Source organism: Drosophila arizonae, chromosome 2, assembly GCF_054131065.1.
Source record: "Drosophila arizonae isolate 15081-1271.41 chromosome 2, UAZ_ARI_1.0, whole genome shotgun sequence".
Taxonomy (NCBI): domain Eukaryota; kingdom Metazoa; phylum Arthropoda; class Insecta; order Diptera; family Drosophilidae; genus Drosophila; species Drosophila arizonae.
In genome coordinates, this window is record NC_142922.1 from 15,824,901 (window position 1) to 15,848,966 (window position 24,066).

The 24,066-nt window shown below is 39.2% G+C and overlaps 2 protein-coding genes across 2 annotated transcripts; one reads left to right on the forward strand and one right to left on the reverse strand.

The window, feature by feature from the left end:
* Positions 1–6,456: 6,456 nt before the first annotated feature.
* On the reverse strand, positions 6,457–8,211 carry LOC149270418 (uncharacterized). Its single transcript, XM_089469302.1, has 2 exons — positions 7,590–8,211; positions 6,457–7,518 (listed from the first exon to the last, which is right to left on the reverse strand). Exons 1-2 carry the CDS (start codon positions 7,878–7,880, stop codon positions 6,766–6,768), a joined length of 1,044 nt encoding a protein of 347 aa, XP_089325428.1. The 5' UTR covers positions 7,881–8,211; the 3' UTR covers positions 6,457–6,765.
* Positions 8,212–13,330: 5,119 nt separating this feature from the next.
* Positions 13,331–16,842, forward strand: LOC149270419 (sodium-independent sulfate anion transporter). The gene is made up of 5 exons (XM_089476362.1): positions 13,331–13,990; positions 15,156–15,376; positions 15,461–15,782; positions 15,847–16,008; positions 16,068–16,842. Exons 1-5 carry the CDS (start codon positions 13,495–13,497, stop codon positions 16,769–16,771), a joined length of 1,905 nt encoding a protein of 634 aa, XP_089332488.1. The 5' UTR covers positions 13,331–13,494; the 3' UTR covers positions 16,772–16,842.
* Positions 16,843–24,066: the final 7,224 nt, after the last annotated feature.

Here is a 24,066-nt window from a genome sequence, read left to right on the forward strand (position 1 = left end):
CGATCATGTGCTTCGGTCTTGTCGCTTTCATTGAACGAATGTTGTTGCTTTTGTTATTGTTGTTGGTTTTTAGCAATCGACGCTTTAATTTGTACGCGACAAGTACAAAGCACGCGAGATAAGATAACAAAAAGCAGGCGACAGCACGGTGCAAAGATAAAATTAGATAGTCAAACAGGTCACCCACAAATAAAAGAGCCTCGAAACAGCCACAACAACAACAACAATCGCTACAACAGCAACACGAAAATTCGCTAGTTCACAAGTGCGTTGAAAATCAATCATACGCCCCGCATACGTACACGCACCTTTCAATTTAGCGAGCAAACCTTATCGGCAGACAATAAAACATCTCATAGCATTTCCCCTGATTGATATGGCAAATCACTCAAATCATTGGATTTTTATTTTTATTGAATATAAAGCATATATGTATTTATTTTTTTTATGCCATGCCATTAATTAAAGCGCTTAGCCACGGCCCACACTCATTATCAATGGGCAGCAATAATTGCTGCCATTATGTGGGCGCTGTGATTGAGAGCTGCTCGGTAGCTATATACTAACCAATATCGCCCTAATTCTAATGGGTATTTTTTATTGTGTCATGCGGTTTAGGTTATGGCATAAAATATATTACACATTATCGAATTAAAGCGAATTAGAGCTATAGAAAATTTTCAGGGTAGATACTACATAAAGGTGTGATTTTAGTTGATATATAAAATTGAAAATTGCATAAGATACACTTAATACACTTTTGAATACCACGAGCTACAATTATTAGGCTTTTGTCAGAGTAGGCACGACCTTAATCTTAGCTAAAATAATAAAGCAATTAGTCGGAGCAATGATGTTATGGTTATTAGAAGTCAATTAAATGCATTTATTGGCGCCCCGAGCTTACGCGTATCTTTTCTGAATATGTCGAAAATAAGCTTTAATGGTTGATTGCGCTGAGGAATAACATTGTTTCCATATCTAAGATTAAAAGGAATGCAATTTAATACCACTAATACACGTGGTATTCCAATTTGAAACGAGCTGCATGCATAAATTACAAAAAGGTATTAGGAAGTATGTGAATCAAAAGAGGCAGAAGATTACTATAAAAAGCTGATTGTTGTATATAGTGATAGCTTGATTTGACGGAAATAATAATAAGATATACCTTATTTCCTCTATGCCTTTTGCTGCCTCTTACATACATGTTAGGAAAACCAATATACCCTGTCATCTCATTTTGAATGGGATATAAAAAGACAAAGTGAACTCGATTGATAAGCAAACAACCAACTCTTGAGGCACATCATTCACAGAGTTGTCTGGCAAATGGAATTGCGTGGTATCTGCGTGAACTTGAATGCCAAAGTGTGCGCATTTTATCGGGCCTCACCTGTCTGATAACGATAACAAAATAAACTGTCATGTCAGACGCAAAACTAGTCGGAAATCATCGCGACAGCCGAGAAAACGGCTGACAAAGGCGATGGTGCGAGGGGAAGGGAAGGGAGGCACTTTCGACGACTTAAGACCTACCTGAGTTGGCACTCTGTCAAATGTCGTTGGGTTGACAGCTCACCTTAATGACAGATTCTCACAGTTCCTAAAGGCATTTAATTGTGTTGCGAGTCGGACAATCCCCGGCAGCTGCTTTGTTTACATTAGGCAAATACTTGAAATTGCTGGCCAGGATGTGAGCATATCCTTTGGATATGCTCCATTTGCTAACACCGCTGTCTCCCTCTCACTTTTTATGCGCTTATCAATTTTCGCTTAGCTGAGGGTTAGCCAACTCCTGTTGTGGCTCTTCCTGATGCCTTGTTTGCTTATTTGCCTCGATTCAATCAACGCTCAGTCGACCGCCCATTCCCACACACTGAGCCATAAAAGCAAACGTGGCGCAGCTAAATCACGCAACACTTTCTTGCTGAGCATTTACACGCATTCAGCAGCTCGAGCAGGTCCTTGAGCTAGTCCTTGTGGCTGCTGCTGCTGGCGTTGCCCACTTATTTTGTGTACGATTTCTTTTGTTGGCACTTGACCCGCGGCAAGCCACATCTACAGCAAATCAAACCCAAGCCCCAGACGTCGTCCTTTTGGTTTCGATCTGCTTCGTTGCGGTCCTTCGTTTGTTTATGTTTATTTGTTGATACAATTTGGTTACATTGTTTGCTTACAATCGCTCAATGTGGTTCTTGTTTTCTCAGCTCCGTTGTTGTTGTTGTTGTTGGTGTTTCTGTTGGTGTTGCTACTGCTGCTGCTGCTGTCTGCACATTGAAATCAACTTTACAACGATTAAGTAGCTGCTAAAATCTTTGCCAGCCAAAGCCAATAATAACAAAAGAACTTCTTCAATCACAGCGAGGCCTAGAGCCTGAATGAAAACCGGGTAGCTCTTGAATTGAGCCACAATGTAAATATATTACCAGCCACTGCAAAACAAACTCAAATCAAACAAGAAGTGAGCTCTTCTCTTCTTGGGGTCAGGCGTACTTCACCTTAAAGTAGATACAGCAGATATATATAATAGACATATACACCATAACTAGAGAATGGAATGCCAATTTTTATTGTGAGCAGACTGAGAGCCTCGAGATTTAAGGTAACATCAAATTATTTTAAATTTTATTTTATTCTATTCTGAAAATATTTTAAATATTTTTATGAGAGCTAATTAGATATCTATAATTAAATAATCAAGTTATCTATTTAAATAAGGTAAATACTGTAAGTACTTGATTAGATGAATCTCTCTTAGTCTCTAACATTGTTTTACACAAATAATTCATCATAAATCATATAAACAAATTATTATGAATCTTCTCCCAAAGGGAGCTCTTCAATCATTCCATTGCATTGACATTTTCTTTAGCTGATTCTGTGCCATAATTTGCTCATCTATATGAATATATGCAGATGTGAGTTCAGTCATCAGCAGCTACTTAGAACCGAGTGCCTGCTCATCAGGCATAAATTATCCGACTGCAATGAATATTTATGGGGCTGGCAAAGTCATAGCAGTCAAGAGCGGCTATCTGTGTGAGCATCTGAATATACGTATATGTATATATGTATATCTCATGCATACTTAGATGAATACCGAGGTGAGTACCGCAAAACTGTTAATTGAATGTAAATGACTCGAGCCTGAATGGATTCAATTACCGCACCTGTGGACATCAACAACTCGTCCACACATTCAATTTAACAAAATGCGTTTCGCCTCTACCAGAGATCAAACTTCTGTTTTTGTGTACAGTTGGCAGCCCTCCAATCTATGCAAATGCGCAGTCAAGTACTGCAATTTTCTTAGCACGATAGCTGTGCGTAGCTCAACATAAATTACCCACTTAAGCTTATACAACACACACACAAACACAGAGGGAGATGCCACCCAGCCATCCACGCCCACACACATGCACACACGTCTCTTATTAACAGTGGCTCAGTGTCGGGCCTAGAGCATCAAGCTCACAACTTAAGACAAACATCGAGTGCTCAAGTGCAAGAATTTTGCAAGATTTCAATTTGTTTGATAACATCGCAACACACTCTGCCTCTGCGTCTCTCCCTCTCTCTCTCTCTCTCTCTCTCTCTCTCTCTCTCTCTCTCTCTCTCTCTCTCTCTCTCTCTGTCTCTTTCGCTCTTTCTATGTAATCCTTACCTTATCTGAGTAACGAATTTCTATAGCAACAATGAAAACTTTTCCCATTTAGACATTTTGCATGTACAACCAAAATCACTAAAATCAAATTGCTCAACTATTGAAATGATCTCGATTAGAACAAATTGTGGTGGGTTAATGAATGAGGTAAATAGAGCTAACCAACTATGGTAAACTAATGATATTTTATATCTGAGCAAAGAGCTTTAAAAGCTCATTAAGAACGCAAAATTCAATATTCCAGCAATCAAATATATTTGGAACAAAATTATATAAATTAAAAAAAAAAAAAAAAATAAAAAAAATTATAAATGATATATTATTCATATTTTTATCAACATTCTCTGTGAGTATGGTATATTGACATATATAAACAAATTTAAAATATTTAAAATATAAATTATTTGTTAATAATAGCTCCGATCTATATTCAAGGCAATCAAGCAGTATAAATATATTTTTAGTAACTGATTTTCTTCATGCTTTCAGTTGGTGTCATTGCTATCACTGTCAAGGCCCCCCTGCTGGCATGTTGACACTGAGATCTGCTGCTCTTCTGATTGGTCGAGTATTGGTTTTGCCTTTGACTGAAATGTCAACGACATGCGGTGTGCACGGCCTGTCCATGCCCATGTCAATGTCTATGGCCTGCAGTGCCTCTGCCTGGGAAATTAATTAATAGCTTTGTCGGTGTGTGTCTTTGTTTGTGTCTGGGTGTTCATTCACATACATATAAGCGTAATACCCAGCCCGGAGCATTACTGTGAGTGTGAGTGTGTGTGTATGTGGGTGTATGTGCGTGCGTGTTTGCACCTTAAGCATTTTGGCTTTTGGTTTTCTAAGCACTTTGAGCATATTGTAGATATGGGCACGATTGCTATTAGCGTTGATTGGAGGGGCATCTTTGTTTGTCTGGCATTTGGCCAGCTTAGCTGGGTGCAAACCTTGTTGCGGTGACTGCCGATGAGCGACAGATAGATGTAGATGATTATTCGCAAGCTATAGCATGCATAACTGGTATCCAAGGGAAACGGTAATTATTGGCCAATGCAGAATTTCGACAATCAATTACGAATTCGGTTTAGATATAGTGTTGTATACTTATTATAAAATATATAAGGAAACATTTTATCGGGCTAATCGAATCGGAAACATATATCAATATATATAGAAATGGTAGCAAAAAGAAGTATGGTTGATATTCCACAAGACCCACATGTAATATTGAGTCAATATACGTTAATGTAACTCTGAAAAAAAAAAAAAAATGATGATCAATCTCAAACAACATTGTAAATTCAAATAAACATGAAAATGCTATTGGCTATGAATAAATATGTAATATTCACATTAAATGAATAAATAATATTTGTAGGTGAAAGGATTTATAAAGTAAAAGGGCGCACTTTATCCGAAAGAGTAAATAGCCCTTGAATATATTATAAATATATTAAACAATTTACATATCAAGCATAACTTTGACTTGTCAATGCAAACACGCGATTTACGCATTTAATTATGATTGCAATTAGCCGTCAAAGTTTACACGAGACGTGTCAAACTGTTTGGCAAGCGAACACATAAACACCCACACAGATTCACACACATACACACTCACACACACAAGCTTACACACATTTGTCTACCAGAACAATTAAAACAATTAATTAAGTTCATGCCCAACTCGCAGCCGAAAAACGAAGCCCATTTCAAATGCCAATTACAATTGAGGCTAGAAGATGGCAATGCAAATGCGTTAGCGGGAGCCGAAGGAGAGCACAAGGAAAAGTATCTGGCGTAAAGTGCTCTAAATCCAATAGAAAGCTTTACACTCTACCTCTCTCCCACTGTCACTCCCTCTCTCTCTCTCTCTCTCTCCCTCTCCCCCTCCCTCTGTCTCTGTTGCTTACGTGTGCTGGCTGTGGCTGTGGCATTGGCATTATTCGTAACGAGCGACATGATCATAAAAATAAACGCAAATGCAAACACAATGATGGGTGCGAGTGGCTTAGTTTTTATTTCTACACCTGTTTACAAGCACACAGAGCGAAATTTGACTGTGCCAGCACGCACACAATTAAATTTCCGGTAGAGCATTCGACTCCAGGTGTCTGCAAAGGTGTGTGGATGGGTGTGCCAGGGGATGTGTGTGTGTATGGGAGTGTGTGTCTGTGCTGCGACCCAAAACACTTTGGTATCCGTGCCAACTTTTTTTGTGGATGGCTGAGTGAGAGGCCCTCGCATGTTTGAGCCATTAAAATTACGCCTAACAACACTCGTAAAAATTTTCGGCTCACGTGGCGTATGAGTATTTTCGGCTCTTTGCCGTACGTTTCATTACAAATCCACGGCACGTTTGCCAGCAGCAACGCAGCAGCACGAGCAGTAGCTGGAATCGAACTCACAGGCAAGGTACAATTTTCAATATTTGCCATACACACACGACGTGGGCGTGGCAGGTGGCGGAAATAATGCGGTGTCTGTCAAAATTGGCAAAATCGTCGCTGCTTCGTTGCCCTTAACTAAAAATCAAAGGCGTCGCTTTTGACTAGATCCCTTTCCATCCCTCTCTCTCCCTCTCTCTCTCTCTCTGGCTTTGCTTGTGCGTTTGTGTATGCTTATAGATAGGCGCTATGGGCGTGGCATTTGTGTACGTGCACCATAATATTTTGTTTGTGTACACGCGGCGTATACGTAATATTTACTTGGCTTTTTATTACATGGGCAATTGCCAAACGCATCAATAATAAGCAGAAACGAAAATCAAAGCAAAAAAAATTAAAATAAAATTTCGTTTAATTTCAGATTCCATTTATTTTGCAATTTATTTTTATGATCGTGCCAGGTGTGGCTGCCGTGTAATGCGAGATAATAATTTAATTATAATATGAAGCTTAAGCCAACTCCGACGCTTCGTTGCCTCAATGAACTACATACTTATCATGCTAAGGCCGATGGTAGTAAAAGTCCATTTGTTTGGTCGCATTTGCTTACACGATTTATGTATTTATCACTCGCAAATTTGCTTCGGCTAATATCGGTTGGTAGTAAAGGAAGCAGTTTTTGTGCAAAATAAACCGTATGGTAGGTATAAAAGTCTAAAGAGAGAAGCGGGTCCACTTATTGAGCAGTTCAGTTGGCACATCGATTACATTCTCACTATCGAAAGCGGGAGCAAACTTCTGGGGAAAACTGGTCTTCAGGCAACGAAGGACTGTGCCTGTCAGATAATACCGGGACAGCCAGTGGCATTCGCATGGCGTCATACATTTCGTACAATGGCCCTCCTTCATCCTATTCCTGCATTTGCCTGTGCCCGACAGGCAGTGGAGATTCCAAGGCAGACACGTGTCCCTAGGAGTCCAAAGGCAATCGCATGGTGGCATACAATTTGGGCAAATGCAATCCGTCTTGTGGTGCGGAGGGGCGTGGCTTGGATCCACGACTGGTTCTTTGGGACATATGTACATGTTGAAGCGCGGCACGCCCCCAATCAGCTCCTTGAACTTGCGTTCACGTTCTCTACGCAGCCACAGCTCGAGGAGATCCCAGTGATCCAAGTTCTTGGATCGTTCGCGAATGAGCTGCATGCGTATATACAAGTCTGATCGCCGGAATGCATCATAGTTGACGCCTGTCTGCGTGTGCCACAGCAAGTACAGCTCGTTGGGCTTCTCGTCCGGCAGAGAAATACTGTGCGAGAATTTGGTCAACTCAAAGTGAAACAGCATCCGGATGCCATAGGTAATGTGTTTGATGTGGTCGAAGTCCTTGATATTCATTGCCGATAGAGCGTCAGCATCCAGCAAGAGGAGTTTTCGACCCCAGATCAAATTCACACGGAATGTGCGCTACGAAGAGGAAACAGAGCGTCCTACGAATATATTATATATAAATATATTGAGTTACGTAGAGAACTCACCATGTATTGGGGATATCCATAGCGGCAAATCCAGAGTCGTATGGCCTTGTCGTCCCACTCATAGACCGACGGCAACGGCAGCTTATCGACTGCGCAAATAGATAGCTCCACGAGAGATGCGGGCGTGGCACGAAAGTCAATGGGCCATTCATCGTGATTGTACGTTGGGCGACGTGCGAGCAGATCATGGGTTCGGTATTTAACTGGTGGAACATCTGACGTTAATTCGTGCCTTTTCTTTTTCTCTTTTGGCTTATATTTGATGTCGGTTATGCCATAAATATAGGACATGCTGACGAAAGAATTACTCTTTCTACTACTAAGTATAAGTATTGGTATATTTTTTGTCTTTATATGATATGTGTGTTTCCGACCAATTTGAACTTCAAGATCTCTAAATCAGCGGCTACTAAACTCGGTCTGAGATATGAGTCGGAGTTTCCTTAAACTTGTTCAAATTCTCTGCCTAGCTTAAGTATTTCTCGTGGCATTATTTCTTGTTGGCTGTCATCTCTGAAAATCTCGTGACTGCATGGTACTATCCAAAAATAGGCCATATAGATAATTCTTTCCTGAATTCAGCGCTCGTCGAAGTCAACTTTTATTGCACGCTTATCAGTGGCATAAAAATTTAGATAGACGCACAATGCATGACGCACTTATTGAGCGACTGAATCAGCTGCCAAATTGACAGCTGACTAATCTCAGGCAATCTGCCAAAAAGAAGAGCTGAAATGACAACAGTTCAATTATTAATTAAAGTCAGTTGAAGCAGATTTTTAATTAATATTATCTATAAGGGGAAAGGCAAAAGCTGAAATTCGAAAGAGCGAGAGCTCATGAAATAATTGCAATACACTGCAACAAAATATTTAGGTACTTGGCTCTATGTTTATAAACATATATTTAAAATGCTAATGATAATAAACAAAATTGAATCAGGAATGTCACAAAAGCCTTTCTTAAAGATGACTCAACTTAAGAGCTTTTTAAAACTCTTTTTCCATTCTGATGTGAATTAAAGGATAGCTGACTTAAAAGTAAAAACTTTGAGTTTTATTAATAAAAGCTAAAATAGCTAGCCATAAATACAAACATGTGTGTATGTATATATGTATATATATTTATATGTTTCGTCTGGGCATTGTCTGAGGTCAGACTGAGAGCGGTCTAGCAGCTACTCAGTGCCAACTCCTGTCTCTTGTCTGTCTATCCGTTTGTTTGTTTGTGGACTAATGGAAGACTGGCAGCAGCAGCTGGCAGGACATTAGCTCAAAGCGTGCAGCTTCCTCTTAAAAGTGTTATGCGAGTCAGGTGCGTTGTGAATTTTGCTGCAACAGTCATTATAATAATGCCACAACGAAGTGTGCCTGGAAATAATAATCAGGTAGACCATCAAGACCAGTCCTCCTGCTCGCTCTCTCTCGCTCTCTCTCTCTCTCGCTCTGACTGTCTGCTCTTTTCCTGCTGATTGCTGCGGGCTTGCGCTGTTTCAGGTGGCGAGCACTTAAAATTTCATTTAAATATGGCTGTGCCACACACACATAAAGGCATCGTTAAATGTGCAATCGTGCGTTGTGGCAGATGCAATAATCGGCTCAAATAATAACTTTAAGTGCATCATTTCGCAAACTTTTCCTCAAGCCCAGTTGCTCTGTGTGAAAAGTACGTGCGAAATTGTTGCAGTTTCTGGATTTGAAAAGTCATTTTCCAAATTGCATGAAAGAAGCAGACATAAAAATGGATTTGAACTTAACAAGCATGCCAATAATATTATTTATTATAAGATTGATTTTAACAGTTACCTCTTTTGGATAGAAGTATTTGATCTCATAACCTTTCAAAATTATATTTAAATCATAAGAAAACTATGGAAGCATAATTAATATAAATATGTAAATAATCTACAAATATATTTTTTTTTGAGGCTTATCTTTTGAGCATCGATTTAAAATGTTAAATTAATTCTATACACAAAATAGTAGTAAAAGCCACATAGCGAATAAATGCTGGGGGCTAATTCACATTTGGTTTAATTTGATTTTGTGAAAATGTGCAACAATTTACGCAGAATGTAACCCACCTATTATTTACAGTTATATTTCGATTCGTATGTGACCAGCAGCGGATCTTAGGCCCATAAAATGATTGTTATTGCCATTGAAATGCATTTATATGCAATTGTAAAATAGCTTTACATTTTTCAGTGCTGCGTGATTATGGCTTGATTGCATACTAATGTAAAAATCAAATGCAACTAATCGTTGTTCAACGTTTCATAGCGCATCAACTGTAATTGCTGGCCGAGATTTTCAGAAATTTATATGTATAAAACAGAAACTTCGCTAAAATATCACACAATTCGCAATGAAGTTAAGAAACGGCATATGCACTTTATTATACTTTAACGGAAAATGGCTTCTCCAGGCAATTGGTAATTATATATTTTTCTTGTTTTTTTATTCTTTCTTTTTTTCGCTCTAGCAAATTCTACTTTATTTACTTTCTCTTCATTTTTATTTATTTTAATTTAACAAGCTAAATAGGCAATTTCATCCAATAAAAAAATCTGTAAGATTTTAATTCTAATCCACTTTGGTTTCCATTCAATTTCTTCAAAATTCGATATAGCCTACTTCCCTTCATATTCAATCGACATTTTCAAATGGAAGCTAATAAAAAAGAGAAAAACAAAGTTATGCAAAAGATTTAGCTTAACTTTTCATACATGAACATTGCAAATTCAAAGAAACAAAGACTTTCGTCCCACAGAAAAATTAACAAAAATATATTCATGTCAATCAAAACTTTATAATTTTAATTTGCATTAAAATGAAGACAAAAAATATTGTTTGACTTCCACATGCTGTTCATGTAATATTTTCTTTGGCTTAAAATTTTTAAGTTTTTTTTTCTTTTTTGTCTTTCACTTTTGACAGTCAAACTTTTTATGAAAGACATTTGCATAACTGAATTTATAGACATGTAACAAAACGACTTGACATTAAATGGAAAAGCACGAAATATACATATTAATCATACGCCATGTGTAGCGGCAATTAAATTGAAGTCATGCTTCCGTTCCGCCACACATGTGCAGAAAAGTTTGCATAAAAGTGTTTCAGAATAATTACAGGCTGCTGAGAAAAGTAACTTTTAATATGGCTTAATAAATATGTATTTTATAATTAATTCTAAATTAAGGAAAAGTCCACTATACATTGATATTTCAGTAGAGCCAAAATGTAAATAGTAAACAAACTACAAATATTTGTCATTTATCAGTAAGGTGAGAACTCAATATTGGCGTCAGTGAAAATGCCTTTGCTTATATCATCTAATGTCTTATACATACCATTCGTTATACGTCACATGGAAATGTTGACAGTTATTCCACAATTCACACATTGACTTGTATCTATTTGAAATATGCTCCAATTAGCAAGGTAAATGTCACACAAACACCGGTTTATGGACTCTGTCTGATCTGGTACCAAAGTGTCAGGTTGAGTTCAAAATTGAATCAAACAATTAAACGGAAAGAACCCAGGCACGACTGGCTACGGTATCCGAGCGAAATCAGCATCTGTATTATCAAACAATATCCAAATTCAAAGAGCGAACAACTTATAAAAAGCAAGAGATCAGCTGACGCGGAAGAGATACTTTAAGAGATGATTTCAAACGAACAGCTGATTACTGTTATGAGAGCATAAGCAACTAAAGCAAATCTGAATATGTGGCTTTGTCGGTAAGTAAGCAAGTCTCTGTGGATCTGCATCTATCATTTAGATTCATTTGCATCTGTATTTGTAGTTGTCTCTGTCGTACCTATTGTAATTGTCAAATGTACAAATGTCGTATTACTATTACTGTGTATCTGTATCTGTGTATCTGTATCTGTGTATCTGTATCTGTGTATCTGTATCTGTGTATCTGTATCTATGTATCTGTATCTATGTATCTGTATCTATGTATCTGTATCTATGTATCTGTATCTATGTATCTGTATCTATGTATCTGTATCTATGTATCTGTATCTATGTATCTGTATCTATGTATCTGTATCTATGTATCTGTATCTATGTATCTGTATCTATGTATCTGTATCTATGTATCTGTATCTATGTATCTGTATCTATGTATCTGTATCTATGTATCTGTATCTATGTATCTGTATCTATGTATCTGTATCTATGTATCTGTATCTATGTATCTGTATCTATGTATCTGTATCTATGTATCTGTATCTATGTATCTGTATCTATGTATCTGTATCTATGTATCTGTATCTATGTATCTGTATCTATGTATCTGTATCTATGTATCTGTATCTATGTATCTGTATCTATGTATCTGTATCTATGTATCTGTATCTATGTATCTGTATCTATGTATCTGTATCTATGTATCTGTATCTATGTATCTGTATCTATGTATCTGTATCTATGTATCTGTATCTATGTATCTGTATCTATGTATCTGTATCTATGTATCTGTATCTATGTATCTGTATCTATGTATCTGTATCTATGTATCTGTATCTATGTATCTGTATCTATGTATCTGTATCTATGTATCTGTATCTATGTATCTGTATCTATGTATCTGTATCTATGTATCTGTATCTATGTATCTGTATCTATGTATCTGTATCTATGTATCTGTATCTATGTATCTGTATCTATGTATCTGTATCTATGTATCTGTATCTATGTATCTGTATCTATGTATCTGTATCTATGTATCTGTATCTATGTATCTGTATCTATGTATCTGTATCTATGTATCTGTATCTATGTATCTGTATCTATGTATCTGTATCTATGTATCTGTATCTATGTATCTGTATCTATGTATCTGTATCTATGTATCTGTATCTATGTATCTGTATCTATGTATCTGTATCTATGTATCTGTATCTATGTATCTGTATCTATGTATCTGTATCTATGTATCTGTATCTATGTATCTGTATCTATGTATCTGTATCTATGTATCTGTATCTATGTATCTGTATCTATGTATCTGTATCTATGTATCTGTATCTATGTATCTGTATCTATGTATCTGTATCTATGTATCTGTATCTGTATCTGTATCTGTATCTGTATCTGTATCTGTATCTGTATCTGTATCTGTATCTGTATCTGTATCTGTATCTGTATCTGTATCTGTATCTGTATCTGTATCTGTATCTGTATCTGTATCTGTATCTGTATCTGTATCTGTATCTGTATCTGTATCTGTATCTGTATCTGTATCTGTATCTGTATCTGTATCTGTATCTGTATCTGTATCTGTATCTGTATCTGTATCTGTATCTGTATCTGTATCTGTATCTGTATCTGTATCTGTATCTGTATCTGTATCTGTATCTGTATCTGTATCTGTATCTGTATCTGTATCTGTATCTGTATCTGTATCTGTATCTGTATCTGTATCTGTATCTGTATCTGTATCTGTATCTGTATCTGTATCTGTATCTGTATCTGTATCTGTATCTGTATCTGTATCTGTATCTGTATCTGTATCTGTATCTGTATCTGTATCTGTATCTGTATCTGTATCTGTATCTGTATCTGTATCTGTATCTGTATCTGTATCTGTATCTGTATCTGTATCTGTATCTGTATCTGTATCTGTATCTGTATCTTTATCTGTATCTGTATTAGTCACAATTACTATTAAAGAGACGCTCTTACGACGACGACGACTGCAAATTGTCGGTTCGTTGCCTTTGACGATGGGTTGCGCTTGTTGATTTGAGCTCCGTCATTTGCGATCTGCGAGGTGCTATCTGCGATTAAAAAGCGCTCATCAGAGGCTTGCGCGTTGCTTTCAGCTTCATTATCAAATCGCGACTCATTGGAAGCAGACCTTATCGCAGCTTCTTAGTCACATTATGTATCCGGAACTAGAAGTGGACCCTGAGGTCACAGAGCGAGCGACTAAAGTGCGTTTACTATCCACCCAGATCGATGCCAAAGTCCTGTCGAAGGCCGAAAGTGCCGAAAAGGTGGCTAAGCGGGCGCCACAGCCCAAATGGAAGCGCGCCTTATTGCGTCATGTGCCCGTGTTTCAATGGTTACCCGGCTACAATATGGAATGGGGCATTGATGATTTGATAGCTGGCATCACGCTTGGTTTAACTATCATACCAGAGAGCATTGCCTGCGCCCTTCTCGCGGGTCTGCCTGCCCGCTATGGCCTATGCTCGGCCTTCATAGGTCCGCTTATCTATTTGATCTTCGGCTCCATCGACAAGGTCATCATAGGACCCACCAGCCTGGTTGCCCTGGTTAGTGTACAGTTCACCGTGAACAGGCCCATTGAATTCGCGTTTCTGCTTACCTTCTTGAGTGGCGTTGTGCAGATCATTATGGGCTCATTACGCGTAGGTAAGTACCTGTGTGTCTGATTGATTGCCTAAGTGCCGACTAGATTGACTGGCATTCTGAGTAACTGCGTTGCTGATAAGAGAGAGATTAAGGGATTGACTGCCTGATCCAATGATTCCTTGATACAGCTTTATCAGTAAACTGAGCAATAGATTGGCTGGCTTATTACTGATTTACTCTGACTGACAAATTAAGGCATAAATAACTAGATGATTTCATAAGATACATAATGACTAAACTTATTACACTTATTTTTTTTTTCTTTAATCTAATTATTGAGCATATGTCATTCAAATTTGGTATCTCAATAAATTTTGGTATTGTATAGGATTGACTGATGGATTGCCTGAGTAAATGCTTAACCAAATCACCAACTGATTTATTATCAATTCACATTGCAGGCCTTAGCTTCTACTTTGACAAGTGAAGCAAGCATATATACATGATATATATATCATCTAATATATCGTCGACACTCTACCGGTATCCGGTAAAATTTGCATTATTCTCTTGCACGCTTAGCCGTCACTATCAATTGAGTCTAGTGTTGTTCTGTTGTTGTCTATTTTATTGTTGTTGCGCTCGTACAGGGCATAATTGAAAGAGAGTAGAGCAGCGCCTCTTCTTCAATGGCGAGCACAACGTCTACGCTCATCAAACTAGATACACATATGAGAGAACTTACGTAAATTGCACACAATATCTTCATTGGCTTCATTCGCCCTGAACTTGGGTGTACAATGCTGATTAGCGGAACGCGCATGGCGCAAAGCATTTGAGTACTCGTGCTATATCCGATTTGAGGCAGTTCCACGAGTTTATAGAGGGTGGCACTGTCAACTATCTCTGTAGAGTGTATCAATTAGCGGACAGCCTCAAACAGATGAGCAAAGCCGTGCTTCAATTATAGACGTGTCGTTAATTTAGTAATTATAGTGCTAATCGATTCACTGGCAAAACAATATGCGCCGGAACGAGGGTAAATCACGCTTCGTGACTGGAAATCATATTGGCAGCACAGTTAGATTTAGATTACGATTTTTTATATTCACAAATAAACCTGATCTAGTTCAATAAATTTGTTCAATTGACACTTTGCCGTCGCTGCACTAATTTCTGATTTACCTATCTCAATCAATCAATTCAATTCAATTATGACTTTTAGGTTTCATCTTTGAGTTCATATCGATGCCGGTGATCAAAGCCTTCTCCTCGGCCACAGCCATCCTGGTCATTGAGTCGCAGATCAAGGTCCTGCTGGGCATCAAATACCTAGTGCCCGGCCTCATCAGCTCCGTGAGCACCCTCAGCTCTCGCATCGGCGAGGCGAATATGGCTGATCTGACCATGGGCACGTTTGCCATTGTATTTCTGCTGTTGCTCGAGGTGCATAAAAACTCTTTGATTCACATTTAGCTGTAATATTTAATTTTCTACATTCCTAAATTCTTTTCAAATCTTTGCTCTCAGCTGTTGGAACGCGTCGCCCGCTGTGAGAAACGCAGCAAAGCCTTGCGCGTCTGCTGTCGCTATTTAGCGACGTCGAGGAATACGCTCATCGTGCTTATTGGCGGCATTATCTCTTACATTTGGCTGGGCTATAGGGAGACGGTGCCCTATTCGCTCAGCTCGAATGCAGTCTCCAGCTTACCCAGCTTTACGATACCCAGCGTGACCATTGAAACGCCTGAGCGTAGCTTTAACTTCTGGCAGATTCTGCAGGAGCTCAATGTGGGCATCATTGTCATACCCATTGTTGGCATCCTGACAAACATATCCATTGGCAAGCTGAGTAAGTTTGCTGACATTAGTGAGATAAGTATAATAATTACTAATTGTACTCCCTATGGCCTTAGCACCCAAGGGTCTGGTCGACACCAATCACGAGCTGCTTACCGTTGGACTCTGCAACATGTTTGGCTCCTTTGTGCAGGCGATGCCCTCGTCGGGCGCCTTCACCCGCTACGCCATCAGCACAGCCTGTGGCCTCAGGACTCCCATGGCCAACTTGTATCTGGGTAAGTGCAGGCAGCTCATGTTCCATAATCTATCACACTTACCTCGAATTTACGTTTAGGCATCATTGTGCTGTTGGCGCTGAGCTACCTCAGTCCCTACTTCAACTATATACCGGAGGCGACGCTGGCGGCCATTTTGATTTGCTCGATCTTCACGCTGCTGGACTTTAAGCTTCCGCTGCGGCTGTGGCACGAGTCGAAGCGGGACTTCAGCATCTGGGTGCTCTGCTTCTGTGTGTGCGTGCTCTTTGGCGTGGAGGTGGGCCTGTTTGTCAGCATCATTGTGACGGCGCTGCACCTACTCTTCCTGTGGGCACGGCCGGAAATATTGGTGAGAATACAGGAAATGGACGATATGCAGTACATATCGGTGGTGCCTGGCAATGGCATCTACTTCCCGGCCATCAATCATCTGAGAGGTCTTGTGCTCAAGGCGTGCACACAGGCGGACTTCAAGATCTCGGTCGTCATCGATGGGCATAAGATAACGGGTCTGGACTACACGGCTGCCCAGGGCATATCGAAGCTGTCGAGTGACTTGTGCAGGCAGTCGGACGCCTCCAGCTCAATTCTCTTGATACTCTACAGATTTCCCGAGCATCTGCAGCACCTCATCGACGTGACGGACAATTTGGTGTTCTGCACGAACGAGGCAAAGGTCAAGGAGTTTCTCACACAAGAATCACTGCGCAACGGCCACATCAGCCTGAATGCACACATACGCGCCTCCATTGATCTGGGCTACAAGATTGACGTCGAATAGTCCCGGCATTTAGTTTTAAGCTATTATTTATTTAAATAAATTTTCATTGTTTCTCCCATAAACAACCAAAATATTGTTGCGTTCAATCCAAAGCAGGCGCCTGGAAACCGAAAGCCCAAATAAAAGTGAAAAAGTGGAGCAAATGCGCTGATGGCAGCAATTTATAAAAGCCACACTGACCTCTGCCACTCATTTGCACCCAGTCAAAACCAACCACCCACCCACACACATACACACATATATAAAGTGGTCAGTGGGGCAGCTGGCACGAGAGCGGGGGTGACGAGGTGGAGTTCGGGCTGTGCCACTGGAAGCGCCGTCAATGATTGCCAAGCTAATGGATTTCTGTTTACTTTTTCACTTAGAAAGCCGAACGGCAGTCGCAGCACAAAAAAAAAAGAGAGAAAAAAACGGAAACTGCAAAAAATTGTGAAAAATAGCGCAAAGAAATTAGAGAAAAGCGAAAGCAAAGCAACACAAATTCAACGCCTCCGCCAAGCCAGGGACTTTTTCCTGTTCTTTATTTTTTTCAAGTAGCAACACAAAACTTTGCAGAAACTGCAAGAAATTATACTAAAATCCATGCGCAAAGTGGATCAAACTAAGGAAAACGCAGAAACACAAATTCTATAGCAGCCAAAGAAGAGGAAAAACAGCCAAGTTAAGTTGAAGCAACAGAGGCAGAGATTGTTAGAGAAGAAAAGAGAGATGGACAAAAAAATAGAGAGAGAGAGAGACAGAAAGACACCTAACGATGTTTAAATGCTCTAGGAATATTTACAAAAAAAGCTGATCAACTATCGATATGCAATTTTTTCAATTATTAACTATGTTTATTACATTATAAAAATATAATAAAACAGATATATTAGATAGATACGAATAGCTACTAGGTATAGATAAGTTGCTTCGAATTTAGTAGACATTTAGAGGGATGGTCAATCCGACTGTCTAGCTTCATATACCCTTCGTTTAAGGAGTCCAAAACGAATACAGAAAAAATGTGGAAAAGCGAACGCGAAGCAAGTTAATTACGTAAGGTTAAGCGCTGCCCCGCACGCCCTCAGCGGTCAAGGGGCGGGGCATCTAAGTAGATTTTCAAGCACTTGAGGCGTTGCAAATAAAAAGCGGCGCCTGCGACGGGCCTTGTTGCCGGTTTGCTTTATTTTGCTTTCGCTTTGCGATGTTGATTGCATTGGCAAACGAAGTGAGCTGATTTAATGAAATTTAAAATGCTGTCCAAAGTTAGCAAACCCAGCCGCCAAGCCGCCAAGCCACCGAAACCACCCAAGCACCCAACCACTGGCCACAGTCAGGTGGCGCTGGCCATGCAAATTGTGCAGCTCTGCCTTGCCATCGCCTTGTCCTGCTAATTATTTCATTGGACTCTATTTGCTAAGCTGTTCAGCTGACTTGTCTTCAGCTGCATTCAGCCGTGCTCCCTTCCGTCCGGCCACTTCTCATCCGCACGGCATTTTCTGCATAGCTGAGCTAATGAGCTTAATGCATCGCTTACATTTTCAATTTGCATTAAAATGAACCAAGATCGATGCTGTGAATAGTGTGAAATGCATTCTATCTAATTAACTCGTTTGAGGTACGAATATCTTGAGATAAAAATACGATTACTATCATAATATTATGAGCAAACTTAAGCTGGATTGCCGTGCTAATTCAAGTAATAATTTCAATTAGAGAAAATGTGTTTGTGGAACCTATTCTTAAATAAACTGCTTAATACATTATAATAATTTGTTCAGCCTATTTTAGATTGTTGCACATAATGATTATGTCATCCATAAAATTAAAATGAAATTGTCCGTAGATATACTATATCCAGATCGTCGTGCTGAAAGTATTTAGCTGAAGGTTAGAGACATACCAGATCAAACGCTCTCTTAATGTAGGAAAATGTATTAAGACTATTTTCGTGTCTGTATAAATATATCTTATAATATTCAATTCAACGTGCTCTATTTCTAAATTTGTACATTTATTACTACTTTTCTTTATACAGAGTTTAGACTTATTTTATTTCTTATAATATAAGTAAAATATAAAAAATAAAAAATTCTTGTATCCAAGTATTTAAAAAAGTAGTAGAACAATATAAAACGAAAAGGCTGTCCAGCATACATCCAAATAGCGGGACATGGCATTCAATCTTAATTAAAGTAATTTAAATATTATTCAGTGAGAATGGGCATACAAAAGTCTAGCTATATCTACATTTTCCAGCTTTAATATAAATGCAGCAAAAAATTACTCAAGCAATTTAAATTCAGAGAGCAATGATTTGACTAAAGAGCGACATAGAAATTTGCATATTAAATTTGCTGTTAACATTATTAAAAACACATAAAGGCGAGTTTTCAAGCTAATTTGCATATTTTAAACACTTTATCAACATCAAAATTATAATATCTATAAGCAGAAAAATCTAAACTAAGCTAAACCAAATATTAAACACTTATATTGCCCAAACTGATGCTAACAATGTTCAAAAACACTTCAGATTAATTTTATATAAACATTATAGGTGCACTGGCATAAACATTTGTATGGAATTTATTCTCAATGGCACTTAATACGCTAATATATCATACAGTTAGCCATATATGTACATATATGGAAATAAATGAATTTATACCAATACATTTTAAATGGCGACCAAAAGCATGTGTGTTAATGCGGCGACCGCGAGAAAACCAAATATCATTCAAATTGCGGTGCCGGCAATCAAAATCACAAAAATTATCATAAAAGCGGAAACTGCGCTGCATACTTTGTGGCTTTTGGCCACGTGTTGACAATGCGAAAACAAGCCAAACCGCATTCCGGCTGTTTGTGCCAAAAATGCAATCATTTTTCATATTTCATGATGCCAAACACACGTATTAAAGGTATTTATACCCTGCTAAACCGTCGAATTACAATTGATGCGAGGGTGTGCTTAGCTGTAGTTTCAATTGAATTCATATTTGAATATTTCATTTTAAACTAGAAACTCATTCAGATATTTAAAGAGATACATATTTAAAATTAAATTGTAATTATTTATAAATTATAATTATTATATATACTATATTCTGAAGTAAATAAATAATAATAATGTTTTTTCAGTACTACTGCGACTTTAGCTAAGCCATGGCTAGATCTTTACTTGGATCTAAAATAGACAGACATAAATGTAATCAAGCTTTAACTAACTTTATCACAGGGTATTTGCTAGCTGAGCAATCTCGTTTACAGTTAGCTAACTTTGGCTATTCTTTTTTTGTTTTCAATGCTTACCTAATAATATTTATTTTCACATGCGGTTAGAAACGTAAAAACCATTTGGTTTCATTGCCCCGTTGCAGCTATACCTCCTCCATCTGCCCCCTGCCCCCTACCTCCTCCTTCCACCGACTGGCCCTCCCTTTTAGGCCCGTTTGTTCACTTTGTATGGCCTAACAAATTAAATTTTCATATGAATTACTGTGCTGGTCACGTAGCAAAGTGGGCAATGGAGACGGACAGCAAGTCCACATTCACATCCACATCCATGTCCATGTCTATGTCCATGTCCATGTCCATGTCCATGTTGTGTCCATTGATACGTATTATGTGACTCTGGGTATACATTATGCCTGGCTCGCCCTCTCTCTACCTCTCTCCATAATATTCCCCTGGCAACTTAATTGCTTCGCCTTTAAATGTGACAAAACGGCAAAAGACATAATTAATAGACGCATGTGCGGTGGCGGTGGTGGTGGGAGTTGGCGGGCGCTTAGGGTCTACGTTGGGGCTTGTGCGGGGCTGAGGTATTGGACCACTCATTTATCGATTTTTTCGGCTGCGTTAAAGCTTTCAGGACTTCACGACAGGCAGCCAGCCAATTGGCCTCTGGTCATAAAGCGTTTCAATATGCGCCCAAGTACGTAAAGGGAAGCCGCCTTGAAGCTGCGGGGCGTGGCGCGGCACGGCTGGGAGTGGGGGTAGCCAATTGCGACGTCTATTTGCTTGTTTAAATTGTTTAAAATGTCAATTTAATTGCGCTTAATTAAATGCCAAAAATCCTTAAGGACAACAAGCGACAAACAGCGGAGTAGAGTTTCACGAGAGAGAGTGAGAGTGGTAGAGGGTGAGGGGAGGCGGCGAGAGGCAACTGGATGGGGGCATTGCAGAAAGTTTCATAATAAGCGCAATGAAAATAATTAACAATTTGTAGAAAATAACAAGCTCGCAAGCACAAAGCAAATGATGTCAATGAGCCGCACAGCAGCGCGTCGTGGAAAAACTATGCGCGTGGACCAGAGGACGAAGGATGTCAGCCAATGCGGGACAAGGCTGGCAGGCAAGCAGCTCAGTCTCAATGTCCTCCGACTGTTTGGTTTGTTTGATTTTCGTGCGGCAGGGCTTAGATGGCAGCGTCGACGTGAAGCGGAGCTAAGCGCCATGGACAATCTTCAAAACTGCTTAAAGGGTTGCGTCCTGTTTTGTCCTGTCCTATTCTGTCTCGTCTAGCTGAGTTTGCTTGACGGGCTGCGCTGGGGGGCGTGTTGTGTATGTGCGTTGTTTGGCCTCTTCATTGTCGTGTGCCGAGAAACGTTTAATTTAAATTATAAATCAATTCGTTTGGGGCTGCTCGCAAATGAGCTCTGATTCCGATTAAAGCTGCTGAGAGGGAATTACTTAAATTTGAATTTAAATTCAAGCGGAGCACAGTCAGAAACTGATTCAATATATCTTAAGTAAAGCATCTCACAAGTGCATCCCATATGAATTATAATATGCAGGGCTTAAAATAAATCCTCTTTGAAGCTAGCTTGCTTACTTTGCACCTCGAAACACACTCGAGAGTCTTTGGTCAGACGAGTTTTTTGTTGCAGAAGCAAGAATTTTGCTGTTACTTGGAAAGCTTTTCATATCATCAACTGAATTGAAATTGCTAATCAAATCTGTTTTGACCAGACACTCCAACATTTTTCAGCAATTGCATTTGGGAATATTGTGCTTCAAGATGAAAATTTCGTATGCTGAGCAGCACTTCAGCTGGACAAACAAAAGCCACAACGGCAACTGTGAAATACCCTGTAAACAAAGCACAGCAAAAAGTAATTAAACAAACATTTAGCTCTCGCACAGCTCATTTCCCAATCAAACTCTGCCGTACATGCGACTGGCTCTGCCCGCAGCCCTGACAAGTGGCATCATATTGAAGTGTGCACACTTCAGTGTCGGCCACCGAATAGATGGCAACAGCTGCCACATTACGAGCTAGGCATATGAATTGTGAGTACTTGCGAGTACTTCATGCAATTACGAATGCAGCAGCTTGAAATGATTGCACTTGACTTAACTTCTGCCGTCCGATGTCTGTCCCGTGAGTGTGGCAATAAGCTGCCTGCCCTGTCGCAACTTAATGTGAATGGCAATGTATCTTAAAGATACATACAGCAGACACACACATACACACACTCACACACACGCACACATGTGCCACTGAGCGCGCACTTTGAATCCAGTTTATGAGTTTTTATGGCTGCACGCAGCGGGCCCAACTGGCGCTGCGGCGTCTCTTTATGACTGCATACACCACCTTTTTCAACTTTGGCTACCGCATCCACATCCGCATCCTCTCCCGCTCTCCTTTGTGTCCTCTATGCTTCACTTCGTCTGCCAATCCTCCGCCGCAAAAAAAAAAAAAAAAAAAAACTTACGCACAAAATGTGCGTGCCCAATAAACTGTGTTGCCACACAGCATTTTCGCATATTCTAGCTGCGGATCCTTTGATTTCCTCATGCATTGTGCAACGCATGAGACTTGATTTATAGAAGCAACAACTGGTGGAAATATTGATAGTTGATTTGAATAAATTTATTATGTTGTTATTTTAGAGACTGCAATCAGCTAACAGAAAGAGAGCTTCAAGTGTGACCAGATTATTTAATTGCAAACACTAGAAACAGTGTTGAATAAACATATTCCATATTTCAGCTGACGTAAAATGTATTTCAATAAAAACAGAAGTAATTAGCATTATTAGCATTAGTATATAATATATCTGATGAGGGTCGAATATAGTCTTTCAGTAAAATAAGGAAATTTTTGTAGAAGTTTAGAGCCAATAAATTATATTTTAGATACAATCAATAAAATCGATATACTATATACTCCGAAAATTGGGAAAAATTAAATGAAACTGTGAAAATAAATTGTGATTCAAACGATTTATATAAATAAATAAAAAAAAATAAAAATTAAAGTATTGGCAAAATTATTTATTATTAAATAAATATAAAACGCCAATTTTTATAAAAATTTAAGTTTCTTAAAAAGAATTTCCAACCTGAAAGAGTATTCAAAGCTTCGGCGATTCATGGACACAGACAGGCAGCGAGAGAGAGTGAGAGAGAGGGAATTCGAATGATACCTATTCAATCTTATTTCTTGAGCAGTTTGCTTGTCTGGCTTAAAGTTAAAGCAGCATCAACGAAAGTTAAACGCACATCAAAAGCCAACTAATTTGGCTGTAAAAATAACATTAAGTCACATTCATTTCTCCTGCTGGGCAATAATAAAAAAAAAAAGAGACGAGGTGGCAGAGGAAGACAAATGCTTCGCCAAAATCGAACACATGCACAGCACAGCAAGGGGAGCTGCTCTACCTTAGTTGGGCCACCTTCGATTCCTGGCAGCCAACCACCCATACATGCGACGGGGTCTTTAAGCTTATGTTGCACTTGACTGATTTTTATGCTTTGATGCTCAATGATTTTATTATTAAAAGCAACTGTCGTCGTCGTTGGTTTCTGTGGGGTTGCCCGGTGCTTCTGCTTCCTTTTTTTTTTATGTTTCATGAGGGGTTTCGTGAGCTACAAAAAATAAAGGAAAGAGTCCTCGCTGCATGGCACACAAAAAAGGGATACAACAACAATAGCTTGAATTGCTGCAAAATTGCTGCTGCTGCTGCTACTCCTGCTCCCGCTCCTGCTCGTGCTGCTGTGGCTGCGTCTGTGGCACTGCCACTTCACCTTTGCTTTGTGCTGTGGATGCCACACTTGGGAGTCGCTTAGCTGTCTAAATATGTCACTTGAATTTGACGACGGCCACTTGCGCAAAGGCTAAGCCAACGAACCACCCACACACCCACAGGCATTCCAAAACTGTTGCCTTCATATCATGCACCCACATATGTAAGGGAAACCATCCCCCCACTAACACCATCGCATCCAACCACCCTGGCGGTGGCCGTGTCTTGTTTTCTTAAAATATTAGTTTCCTTTTGGGTTCGCTGTTTTTCTGACTT

What these genes read in the sequence shown, in the direction of transcription:
- LOC149270418 (XM_089469302.1), bottom strand. Translation starts at nt 7,880, where the DNA reads ATGTCCTATATTTATGGCATAACCGACATCAAATATAAGCCAAAAGAG. An exon ending in ATGGATATCCCCAATACATG is followed by an intron (nt 7,519 to 7,589) that starts GTGAGTTCTCTA and finishes TCCTCTTCGTAG; the next exon opens with CGCACATTCCGTGTGAATTT.
- LOC149270419 (XM_089476362.1), top strand. Translation starts at nt 13,495, where the DNA reads ATGTATCCGGAACTAGAAGTGGACCCTGAGGTCACAGAGCGAGCGACT. An exon ending in TATGGGCTCATTACGCGTAG is followed by an intron (nt 13,991 to 15,155) that starts GTAAGTACCTGT and finishes TATGACTTTTAG; the next exon opens with GTTTCATCTTTGAGTTCATA. An exon ending in TATTTCTGCTGTTGCTCGAG is followed by an intron (nt 15,377 to 15,460) that starts GTGCATAAAAAC and finishes CTTTGCTCTCAG; the next exon opens with CTGTTGGAACGCGTCGCCCG.